Source organism: Loxodonta africana, chromosome 24 (genome assembly GCF_030014295.1).
Source record: "Loxodonta africana isolate mLoxAfr1 chromosome 24, mLoxAfr1.hap2, whole genome shotgun sequence".
Taxonomy (NCBI): domain Eukaryota; kingdom Metazoa; phylum Chordata; class Mammalia; order Proboscidea; family Elephantidae; genus Loxodonta; species Loxodonta africana.
Genome location: NC_087365.1, coordinates 9940502 through 9952947, shown reverse-complemented (window position 1 = coordinate 9952947; position 12446 = coordinate 9940502). Strand labels below are relative to the sequence as shown.

General features: G+C 43.6%; 1 protein-coding gene across 2 annotated transcripts in view; it reads left to right on the top strand.

Moving 5' to 3' along the window:
* Positions 1–5089, top strand: part of KAT14 (lysine acetyltransferase 14) — a 54293-nt gene extending 49204 nt beyond the window's left edge. For both annotated transcript variants that reach the window (XM_010591515.3, XM_064275751.1), the window contains one exon: positions 1880–5089. In XM_010591515.3, coding sequence (XP_010589817.2) covers positions 1880–2053 — 174 coding nt within the window. In that variant the 3' untranslated portion in view covers positions 2054–5089. The remainder of the gene's footprint in view (positions 1–1879) is intronic.
* The last annotated feature ends 7357 nt before the right edge of the window (positions 5090–12446 follow it).

Genomic DNA, 12446 nt, shown 5'->3' with positions numbered 1-12446 from the left:
GAACCAGATCCTAAAACGCTGTACTTTTACATGCAACTGCGCTTAGAGTCATCGCTGCCTCAACTCTGGGACATAGAAATGGAACTGCATGGCTTTCAGTTGTTAAGTATTCTTAAACATCTTAGCAAAACCCTGTCAGCAAGTCCATATTCTGTTGCTGCTACTATCGCCCTGTGAACCGGTATGAGCCTCCCAGGATCGATTCTGATATCTAAGGCTCTTAATCCTGATAGGGAGGCATCGCCTTTGAAGAAGAAATACCGTATTTTTGTAACTAGTATCAGAAAAACATGCAAGAACCTTTATTTCCAGAATTTTTCTGATAACTCTTATCTAGAAATCAAAGATGGAAGTATGGGTGTTTGGAGGAGTGTGCGTTATGTGGGCAAGATTCCTTTTTAAGAGAGGATGGAGATGATAAAATTGTTGTTTTTCCAGTTTTTAATGAACAGTGTTCAGTAATTCCAAAATATTGGCAGGGACCTTGAGAACTGTCGTACCAGGAATTGCTTTCTTATTCCTCAGGCAGTGACTGTGTAAATCATCGACCTTGGTTAATATGTGCTACCTTGCATCGTTTACCTCTGAGACCATCGCAGTTATTTCTGCCATACATTCCCACTCTCTCAGGCCCCAGCCCACCCACAGGATCGTTGTTTACTCTTCTGTTTTAGCAGAGAATTTACAGCATTTTCTCCCTTTGCTTCACTGGTGAGGGCCTGAGGGCAGGACAGGGATGGTGTTGTGATGTGTGTGTCCTCAGGGCCTGGATGAGGCCTGGCGCAGGGTCAGGCCTCACTGGGTGTTTACCTGGTTGGCAGAGGACTGCTGTCCTTGTATGTGGTTGCCCAGACCAGCACCCTCAGTCAGTAGAACTTGAAGGGGGCCGTGGTTAGATTGTGTATATTTGCAGTTTAAAGAGCACTGTTGTCACCCCCACAAAATTTGCTCTGTACGCTCGTAACACGTTCTCATCCCTGGTGTACTAGTAGTTTGCTCCTGTCCTGAAAATGCCTTTGGATGCATTATATGAGTTAAGCAGAGAAAAGATGGCCTTCAGCAGAGGGGTTCTTGAATAGAAGCGTTGGGGAACCATTGATCATAAAATCTCCAGGGCCTTACCTACTTCAATATTTCAGTGCCTTCCTTATCAAAAAACAAGTTCTTACTTCATACAACTTTTGGCGTACCTTATTCTGTGTGGCTGATTAAAGAGCCTAAGAACTTGCCTTGCATTAATATAACAATTACTACTTTTTTCCCCCAGGATTAGGCCAGTGCTAAATACAGAGAAACATACTTTAAATCTCAGTTCTGAGAAGCTAATTCTATCAGCTTTAGGGGGTGAAAGGTGGACTTTGGGATTCAGGAGGTCGATACAGGGTCCTCAGCTTTTATAATTTAACTAAAGTCTTAATAGCTGGTATCTGTGCAGCTAATTTAGCATCTTTCCTAGTAGGCCTGAGAAAGGAGTTTTTACACATTTGGAGCTGCAGGAGAGCATCCAGTTTTAAAAAGCAGAACTTACTTGTTCTCTGTTCTTTGTCCTAAATGTTTGACATTGGTATGCTTAATATATTTAAATATAATTGAGTTATAAATAATAAAGGTAACAATAAAATATTCCTCTTGGCCCATTGCTTCACAGGGGGAAAAAAAACACCCAAAATGCCATCAGGTACCCATCCTGTGAGTGTTTTGATAAGCAGCAAATGTCATTGGACTGCAGCTGTTGCTGGGTGTTGCAATGTCTCAGCCTCAGTGCTTTGTTTCTCTATTTCCATAACCAGCTGCCTACACGTAGCAGGGTTTCCTCACCTACTCATTTTCCCTTCAGGCCTTCTCATTCTCACCTTGTATTTTTCCACTCTTTTGGCAGACCTGCATGGGCAAGGATGTGACCCTTCACGTCTCAGCAAGCAACCCTGCAATGCTGCTCTACCAGAAATTTGGATTCAAGACGGAAGAATATGTCTTAGATTTTTACGATAAATATTACCCCCTGGAGAGTAAGGAGTGTAAACATGCATTCTTTCTGAGGCTCCGTCGCTGACGGGAGTACGGCTCTTCACAGAGAGATGCATCTGCTGTGAGAGGAGCGTCTGTATAGAGGCAGCTCTTCCTTTCATTGTGGGTACCCATCCTGGCTGCAGTTAGACTTCATTCAGACCTCTGAACTGAGGTGAGAAGGGTGGTGGGCGGGGAAGCAGTAGGAGCAGGCCTGCAGCAGAGTAACTCTCCAGTCCTCTGTTTCATCCGGTGTCTTAGGACTCTGTATGGAAAAATGGGCTCCTGGCTTCACAAGGAGTCGTTATCAGCGTCAGCAGCCTGAGGCTGAATGCTGTGTAGGGGGCAGGTGTCAGACATGCATCCTCCCTCCAGCGCCTTTACCTATTCTGACACCAGCCGTTCCTCCCAGGCACTCTCTACTTCTCTGCCAGGTTCGATAATTCCTTACAATGGCCACACAGAATTCGCAGACCATACTTACAATTAAGGGATTTATTAAGGAAGTAACAGGTTTACAATTCAGGATACAGTTTTATCCGGACATCCTTTTCTCCGCCATGCCCACAGGCAGGCCTCTCTCTGGCCCTCGGCCCCTCGGCCCTCCCTATGCCCATGCCGTCTCCTGCTGGTCTGGTTGCATCCATAAGCAAAGTCCAGGTTGCAGCAGTCTACACCTGCTCACCATGTGAAACATCTTTCCCTTCATTTGGTCAGGTTCTGGTCAGCTTATCTCTAGCCCCTGTGGGCTAGGTCACTGGGTACCAGCCGTAGGCTCACGAGTCCATACACCTTCCTGCACTTCAGATCAGCCAGCACCTTCTCTCTCTCACCCCAGCCTCTGTGGGCTAGGTCAGGGGGCACCACCCACAGGCTCAGAAGTTCACACAACTCGCTGCACTTCAGACCAGCCAGTACTTTCTCACTTTCTGTCACCCCTAGCCTCTTTGGGCTAGGTCAGTGGGTGCCAATGGGACATGTCCAAGCTCAGCCGTCTTTGCATTGCTGTACCTCCCCCACTTCCACTCATCTAGTGGACCCAGGTTGTCACCATAAGTGAACATACCAGGCTGTCTACTCACCAGCTCCCTTTAACTTCCAGTCCTAGAAGTGCGTTCTTCTGGTGCACACAGACTTTTCCTGCTTCCATGTACCCAAAGGCAAACTACTTGCTCAAAGTTAAAAAAGCAAAACAGTAATTTTTTTTTTCCTTGCACATCCTTCCTTCAAATGCAGATTTCCTCCTCTCCCAGCAGGGTAGGTCTGCATGTCTTTTCAATGCAAATTTCCAAGGTGGGGCTCTGGTTTTCAAATCAACAGCCTGTATTTCTTCCTAGCTCCCCTTTGAGCATATCCAGTCAAGTATTAGCAGAAGGCAGAGTAATCCGTTATTGTTGTTAGGTGTCATCTAGCGGTTCCAACTCACAGTGACCCTACATACAAAAGAAGGAAACACTGCCCAGGCATGCACCACCCTCACAGTTGTTGCTGTGCTTGAGCCCATTGTTGTAGCCACTGTGTCAGTGTTTCTCGTTGAGGATCGTCCTCTTTGTCACTGATCCACTACTTTACCAAGCATGATGTCCTTCTCTAGGGATTGGTCCCTCCTGATAACATGTCCAAAGTACATGAGATGAAGTCATGCCATCCTCGCTTCTAAGGAACATTTTGAGTGTACTTCTTCCAAGACAAATTTGTTCATTCTTCTGGCAGTCCATGGTATATTCAGTATTCTTCACCAACACCATAGTTCAAAGGCATCGATTCTTCTTTGGTCTTCCTTATTCATTGTTCAGCTTTCGCATGCATATGAGGCAGTTGAAAACACCATGGCTTGGGTCAGACACACCTTAGTCCTCAAAGTGACATCTGTGATTTTTAACACTTTAAAGAGGTCTTTTGCAGCAGAATTGCCTGATGTAGTACATCGTTTGATTTCTTAACTGCTGCTTCTGTGGGAATTGATTGTGGATCCAAGTAAAATGAAATTTTTGGCAACTTCAGTCTTTTCTCTGTTTATCATGACATTGCTTTTTGGTCCAGTTGTGAGGGTTTTTGTTTTCTTTATGTTGAGGTGTAATCCACACTGTAGTCTTTGATCTTCGTAAGTGCTTTAAATCCTCTTCACTTTCAGCAAGTAGGATTGTGTCATCTGCTTATCACGGGTTGTTAATGAGCCTTCCTCATAGATTTAGGTCTGTTTTATAGCGCTAGGTAGGAGAAATATTCAGTAAACACAGTTCTTTTTTAAAACATTGCAGTTTCATCTTCTCCACACCTTGACTATCTACCCATTTGTATGATTTGTATGTATATGGCCTTGGGACTCTGGTTTGGTGGAACCAGAGGACTGACCCACTATCAATCATCTTGCTTAACCTGTCCAGCTTTTGCCCCAAGCCACTCTCCCCTCAGCTTTAGCATTGCCATCTCTCACTTTCCATTTAGCCATTAAAGATAACAACAGCCAAAGGAATCACCCAGGAATCAAAAGTTTCACTTCCTACACCGCTTTGTTCTTTCTGTTATAAAGTCCTGCACACCTATGAGCCTGGAGCCATTGCAACGAATCCCTTCCGACACCAACTGTAAAATGGTGTGGTGGGGGCATCTGACCTCCTCTGACTTCACAAGGCTGGAAGAGTTATCATCAACATCAACAGCCCAAGGCTGAGGACAGACATGCTCTCACCCCCACCCTCTCCACCAGTTCTGATACCTTAGTTAGCTAAAACCCAATGATGCAGCAGTTCTTTCACCTGAGAGTTTGTAAAAGAGCATTTGTTTTGATATTTGTGGTGAGAGAGAATCCAGCTCTCTTAATCTAAAGAGTAGAAAATGTGTAGCTGTTAAAGATTCACGTAGTGGCTAGAGGCACTTGCCTGTAGAAGGTACCCTGTGTCCTGCTGTGATGAAAGCAGCTCATGAGATGATTATGTAAAGAGATTCCAGCCCTGTCCAGCTATTGGCAGTGTGTTATCCGTGGATCTAGGACGAGTTTTAGGGTGTGGAAATTCTGATGTCTCTCTTGCTAACTTTGACCATAGCCAGTGAAAATAAACCAAACATTTGTGTCTCTGCATTGCTTCATCTGTTGTACCTGTTTGCGGCTCCCTGACAGGGACTAGGCCTGGGAATGGAGGATCTCGTTTTAGTGTCTGGAAGTTGACTTGGAGAGATTGAGCAGCCTGCCATGTAGATTGCTGCCCATGGCACTTGCTCATGCCCAGGACAGTTGAGCTGCCGGAGTGGAGGTGTGGGGTGGTGCAAGCAAATCTGGCCGTGGACACAGGCTGTGTCTGTTCCCGGGACAGCGTTGTTGGGTGTGCATGTGGGTGTTAGAGATGGGCAGCTGATAATTTTGTCAGGTTTTTCTTTTTTTTTCTGTTAAGAACGTTTCCCAAATTATCAGATACCGGCAAATAGAAACCTTTCCTTGTGACAGTTTATTGCCGAAGCTTCAATCTAGTCAGTTCCTTCCTTCTTTACTTAAGAGCATGGTTCTTAGCCTCTTTTTGGAGCATGGATCCCTTTGAGAAGCTGAAGAAAGGCGAACACTCACTGTAGAAAACTCCACGCACACTCAAAATTTTGCATCAGGGATCTGTGGACCGTAAGTTAAGAACCTCTGTTCTAGAGGCAGTACTTGCAGCTCGTGGCCCTCGATTTAAAGGGAAATGTGTTGTGCTCCCACATGAAAACCATATGAAATTTATTCTGTTGACTGGGGAAACTGAGTCCAGGCTCCATTTCACTTTGTGTGAAGAACTTGTCATGGCACTGCCTCATTTTTTCTCTCTTTCCTCTCTCCCTCCTTTCTTCCTTCTTTCCTTCCTTTCTTTTTTGGAAAAGTTTTTCCACCTTTTAAAGGTTTTTGGTAGATAAAATAGATTGCAACCCATTAAATAAAATTAAGGAAACAAGATTTTTTCCAAATCTGGAAATGACTTGTGATTATTGTACGTGAACATAAAGCATTTGTTGTTGCAAAGGGTGGCTAAAGCCATTGTACCCGTAACTTAAAGAACTAAAGAAAACCATCATGGCCTTAATTGACTCTTTGTTTTACATTTTTTAGTTATGAAAATTTAAATCATTCACAGATTCAGAAAATGGTGCAAGAAGCCTCATTACCCACCACCCATATTCAGCAGTTATCAAGATATTGACACATTCGTTTCTTTGCTAAAGTGTTGTAAAGTAAGCCTTAGATATCATATAATTTCACCCCTACCTAATTAGGTATTTCTAAAAAATGTGGGTATTTTCTTACATAACCTGAATGCGTGTTATCACCCTTAACAGAATGAACAAATTTGGGGGAATCATCTACTACTCAACCTGTAGTCAAATCTTCCAAAACCAAAAAAAAGAAACCTGTTGCCATCCAGTCAATTCCGACTCATAGTGACCCTACAGGACAGAGTAGAGCTGCCCCATTGAGTTTCCAAGTAGTGCCTAGTGGATTCAAACAGCAGACCTTTTGGTTAGCAGACGTAGCTCTTAACCACTACGCCACCAGGGTTTCCATCAAGTCTTCCATATTGTCTCAAATACTGCCACGGTGGTGCGTTTGGATCAGCATCCAAGCAGGGACTACCCAGTGATTGGTTGTTGTGTCTCCAAAGTCTAGTAATCTGGAGCAGTAATGTTGCCCCTGTTTTTTTCCCCGACATTGATTGGTTACAGAAACCAAATCCCGTGCCTTATAGAACCTCCCACCTTGTGGGTCTGTCTGTTGTTCTGTAGTGTCCCTTATGGAGAGGGCTAGACCAAGTGGAAGTAGCCTTCATCTCCCTTAGCCTGAGGCATGGCAGAAGCTGACTTTCCCTACCCCACCCACCCTGCCTTTCCCTGGCATCCCACCTGTTCCTGCCTGGAAATTAGGGGCAGGGCCATTTCCCAAGAGGGGGCTTGGCTGCCAGGATAGGTAGTACAGTTGCAAGTCTTGATGTACCCTCCTTTCTGGCCTTTCCCCTAAGTTAGCCCTGTAATAAACCCTTAAGTAGTTCTCTAAAGGTGATGGTAAACAGTGCAGGGGGTAGGGGCTGAAGTAAACCAAAAAAACGTACTTCAATCAGGGGCTGAAGTATGGAAGAAAAAGACCAAACCCATTGCCATTGAGTCAATTCAGACTCATTGTAACCTTACAGGACAGAGTAGAGCTGCCCTATAGGGTTTCCAAGGAGCAGCTCGTGGATTCAAACTGCCGACCTTTTTGTTAGCAACTAAACTCTTAACCACTGCGCCAACAGGGCTCCAAAGTGTGGAAAAGCATTCTCAGATGACCCTGCTTAGGTGGGTTTTTGTGGGGCCTGACAGGGGACCTCTGGATACATCCATCCAGTCAGCATAAAAAAAAATCCCAGACCATGTTGTCTTAGCCAGCCAGGTAGGGCTAGTGGTTAGATAGTAGCACCTAGGCTTGGCAACAGCTACAGAGGGAGCGTTCTGTTTTCTACTTGTTTTACGGCATTTGTAAGCTATTTGTAAGGCGCCCTGGTGGTGTAATGGTTAAGTCCTTGGCCGCTAACAGAAAGGTTGGGGTTTCAACCCACCAGCTACTCCACGGGGGAAAAAGACCTGGCAATCTGCTCCCATAAAGATTACAGCCTAGGAGACCCTATGGTGCAGTTCTACTCTGTCCTGTGGGGGTCACTATGAGTTGGAATTGACAGCACACAACAACAAGCTATTTGTTTTTAGCATATCTTTAAAAATGGACACAGCTTACATCAGAAAAAAAACTGGATTTAAGGGACTATTTGAGAGGCCATGTGCTGGAGGACTCCCCAACTTACATTTCATTTGGGGATTACTAATAGCCTCTGCTTTGTAAAGTTTAGTTTGTATCAGTACCTGTACCGCGTATTGAGTTGGGGCGGGCACTGTTGTCCCTATCAGCCAGATTTGGAGCTCCCTGGGAGCCATGTGCTAGTCTTGTCCTCCCAGTGCTTGGCCTAGGGCTGGGCAGACCCTGGTTGCCAATTTCCTGAAGCAGCGATGGCTGACTGCCAGAGACTGAGTCCTCTGGGCAGATTATTCCCTTCCCAAAGAGTCAAGCAGCCTGTATGGGAACGGTTGTTATAGAAATGAAGAAAGTTGGATTTGATTTTGAGAAAGACACTCAGAGAGGTTAAGTGATTTGCTGCGAGTCATCCAGTGCATCGGAGAAACATGAAAGGATTCCTGTCACTGAAGCTAAACCAGCACATCCCAGCTTTGCCCTACAAAAAGAACTCCAAAAAAGGAGGAACCAGCTATAACCAGACACACACTCAAGTCTTGTAAGGTTTAGCTTTAAAAAATTTACAGGTATGCATTCAGTGGGGGAACAAAGAGTCTCTAACAAATGGTGCTGACAAAATTGGGTATGAAACAGTGCCCAGACCTAAGACCATGCACAAGAACAAATTCAAAATTGATCAAAACTAAATGTTAAAGCTAAAACTGTAAAGTTCTTGGGAAAAAACATAGGGACAAAACTATGGCACCTAATTTTCTTTTTTTGATTATCAAACACAAATATTAATGCATTAATGACAGAAATCAAAGAACCCAATTAAAAAAAGAGCAAGGGAAATGAACAGACATTTCACAAAAGAGGACGTTCAAGTGGCCAACACACGAAAAGATCATTAGCCGTTAGAGAGATGCAAATCAAAACTGCAATGAGATAACCATCTCACCCTTGCTGAATTGACACGGATTTAAAAACAACAACAAATGCCAGTGAGAATGTGGGGAATTGAAGCCTTTATCCACTGCTGGTGGGATCGTAAAATGATACACAAGCACTGTATGGAAAACAATATGGCACTTCCTCAAAAAACTAGAAGTAGAACTACTTTATGGTCCAGCAATCTCACTTCTAGGTACATACCCTAGAGATCTAATACTAAAGACACAGACATACGCACATCTATGTTCGTTGCAGCGCTATTCACAATAGCAAAAAGATGGAAACAACCTAAGTGCCTGTCAGTGGATGAATGGATAAACAAAATGTGGTACATGCATATATGATGGAATACTATGCAGCCATTAAGAATAATGATGAGCTCTCAAAATGTGGATGAATCTGAAGGACGTTATGCTGAGTGAAATAAGGCAGTCACAAAAGGACAAATACTATGATCTAACTATTATAAAAAGACAAATATAGGTATACATACTGAAACCAGTGTTCACTGGTGGTTACCAGGAATTGGTGGGGGGTGAGGGGGATCACTGTCTAGATGGTAGATGCTTGTTATTTTTGGTGGTGGGAAAGGTTAACACCAAATATTGGTGAAGTGTGCACAGCTTGACCAAGGTAAATGATGTTAATAAGAAGTACACAAGAAAAAAGGCCATTCTGGGTAAATGCTGTGACAAATACAACTGTGCAGCAACTAAAAAATACGTGTGGTTACATGTGTATGTATGTATACATACAAATGTATAGGTATGTATATGTGTCTGTGGACATATACTCATTGCCATTGAGTTGATTCTGACTCATGGCAACCCTATAGGACAGAGTAGAAATGCCCCATAGAGTTTCCAAGGAGCACCTGGTAGATTCGAACTGCAGACTTTTGGTTAGCAGATGTAGCTCTTAACCACTGCGCCGCCAGGATGCGGACATATAGATGTATCTATACGCAGGTGTAAATATGTAAGTGTATGCATTCATATATATTCATATATACAATAAAACACATAAGACAAACATTGGTTTACTGGGTCTGAAGTCTTAGGCTCTTAGTCTCATCAGACAACTCAGTCAATTCGCATAGTATAATACATAAAGTCTGTGTCCTACATCCCAGTTTGGTGAGTAGTGTGTGGGTTCTTAAAAGCTTGCAAGTGGCCATCTAAGATACAACTATTGATCTGTCCGCATCCAGAGTAAAAGAGAAAGAAGGAAACCAGAGACTCAGAAGAAACTAGGTTTCAGGAGGAATAGTCTACACCAACCACGGCCTCATCCACACTGAGCACCATGTAGAAAAAGTAGATGGTGCTCAACTACCACTAATAACAACAGTTCTTATCAGGAACACAATACATCCTGATAGAATGAGATCAAAATGTGGAACAGAACTCAAATTCTTAAAAAGGCCAGATTTATTGGACCAGTTGAGACTGGCAGACTCCTCGAGACTATTGCCCTGAGATATTCTTTAAAACTTGAACTGAAATTATTCCATGAGGCCATCTTTTTTAGCTAAATAACAGATTGGCTCATAGACAATATCACTCTTGAGTACTGTGCTTCTTTAAAAAATCACCAATAGAGGCAGGGCCAAGTTGCCGAAGTAGACACTTCTGGTGATCCTTCTTACAACAATGACATGATAAAACAAGTGAAATGATTATATTTATGACAAGCTAGGAGCCCTGAACATCAAAGGCAAAGTTAGAAAACAGAATGAGCAGCAGGGGGAGGGAGAACCGGTTCAGAAGTGGAGAGTTGTTGGACCTGAGTTGCCATCAACCCGCAGGCACCATTCCCTGAAGGGACCGCAGCAGGGCTGGCAGTAGCGTTCAGGACGCAATTTCCTCAGGGAGAGACAGCCAGCCAAATGCCTACTCACACCTTTGGAACAAGAGAAGAACGGCGCTCTCAGCAAAAGCTAAGAACTTGCATATAATTTACCACATTCCCAGCCCCCAAGCTGGCTTCAGTGGCTGTTGATTACCCTGGGCCTGAGATAGGCTCTGCTGAGCACTCTGAGCCGTTCTCCTGTCCTTGGAAAAGGAATAAATTCACAATTGCGGGAAAAGATATTCTGCCAGTTCCACTAAGCTGGGGAGCTCAGGAGAGAAGCAGCTCCCGTCCAGGCATAAAAGGTCCATGGGCTTTGAATACCTTTCCCTCCTACATGGACCTGTGTGGGCCTATTTCAGGAGAAGAGGCCCTTGGCAGACTGAAAGTGTTTCAGCTGTGCAGTGGAGAGCTGGGTGTTTGATGTTTGACACCACTTTGCCTATTAAACAGGGTCCTCACCCACATCAGGGGCCTAAGGACTGGTGGCCCCACCCACGTCACCAAACCACCCGCAATAGGGGTCCAAGGATAACTGGTACGCCCCAGTCCTTACAACCAAAAGCATTGGGTGCCCATGACCTGTCTGTAGAACTCATCCACCTGTGCACTCTAGGAAACAGGGACGCACTTTCCTCACACTCAGGACAGTTGTCAGCACCCCTGCCTTGTTCAGAATGTGACCCCCTCCTCCAACCAGATACCTGTGCCTACATCAATCACCCCTGCCCCTCTAAGACTGTAGGACAGACCCTGTACCACACACTTGATGATTAGCTACCTGGACACTTGAGCTGAATACATACAAGAAAAGTGAATGGACTCCTAGGCTCATATATATACCTGATAACAGCTCTAGCCATCTGGTGACAGGATGTTAGGGTGTCAAAGGTGAAAATAAACTAGCTCGCTCAAGCAGCCTATTCGGGCATACCAAAACAAAACAAAGCAAGAAGGTAGGATACAGTAAGCAAACATAAACTAATACAATAACTTATAGATGGCTCGAAGACAACAGTCAATATCAAATCACATAAAGAAGCAGACATAATCAGTTCAACAAGCTCTCAAAACAAAGAATCAAGAGATCTACTGGATGAAGGTGCTGTCCTGGAATTACCAGATGCAGAATACAAAACATTAATATACAGAACTCTTCAAGACATCAGGCAGAGGATCAGGCAAAATGCAGAACAAGCCAAGGAACACAGAGATAAAGCAGCTGAAGAAATTAAAAAGGTTATTCAAGAACATAATCAGCAATGTAATAAGCTGCAAGAATCCATAGACAGCAATCAGAAATTCAGAAGATTAACAATAAAATTACAGAATTAGACAATAGAGGAGCAGAATTGAGCAACTGGAAGGCAGAACTGGTGAACTTGAAGATAAAGCACTTAGCACCAATATATTTGAAGAAAAATCAGATAAAAGAATTTTAAAAAATGAAGAAACTCTAAGATTCATGTGGGACTCTAGCAAGGGAAATAACCTACAAGTGGCTGGAGTACCAGAATAGGGAGGGTATATCAGAGAATACAGAGAATTGTTAAAGATTTTTTGGTAGAAAACTTCCCTGATATTGTGAAAGATGAGATGATATCTACTGAAGGTGCTCATCGAACTCCACATAAGGTAGATGTTAAAAGAAAGTCACCAAGTCATATTATAATCAAACTTGCCAAAACCAAAGATAAAGAGACCTTTAAGCGCAGCTAGGGATAAATGAAAAGTCACCTACAAGGGAGAGTCAATACGAATAAGCTCGGAGTACTTGGCAGAAACCATGCAGGCAAGAAGGCAATGAAATTAAAAAAAAAAAAAAGCCAACCAAGAATCGTATATCCAGCAAAACTGTCTCTCAAATATGAAGGTGAAATTAGGACATTTCCAGATAAACAGAAGT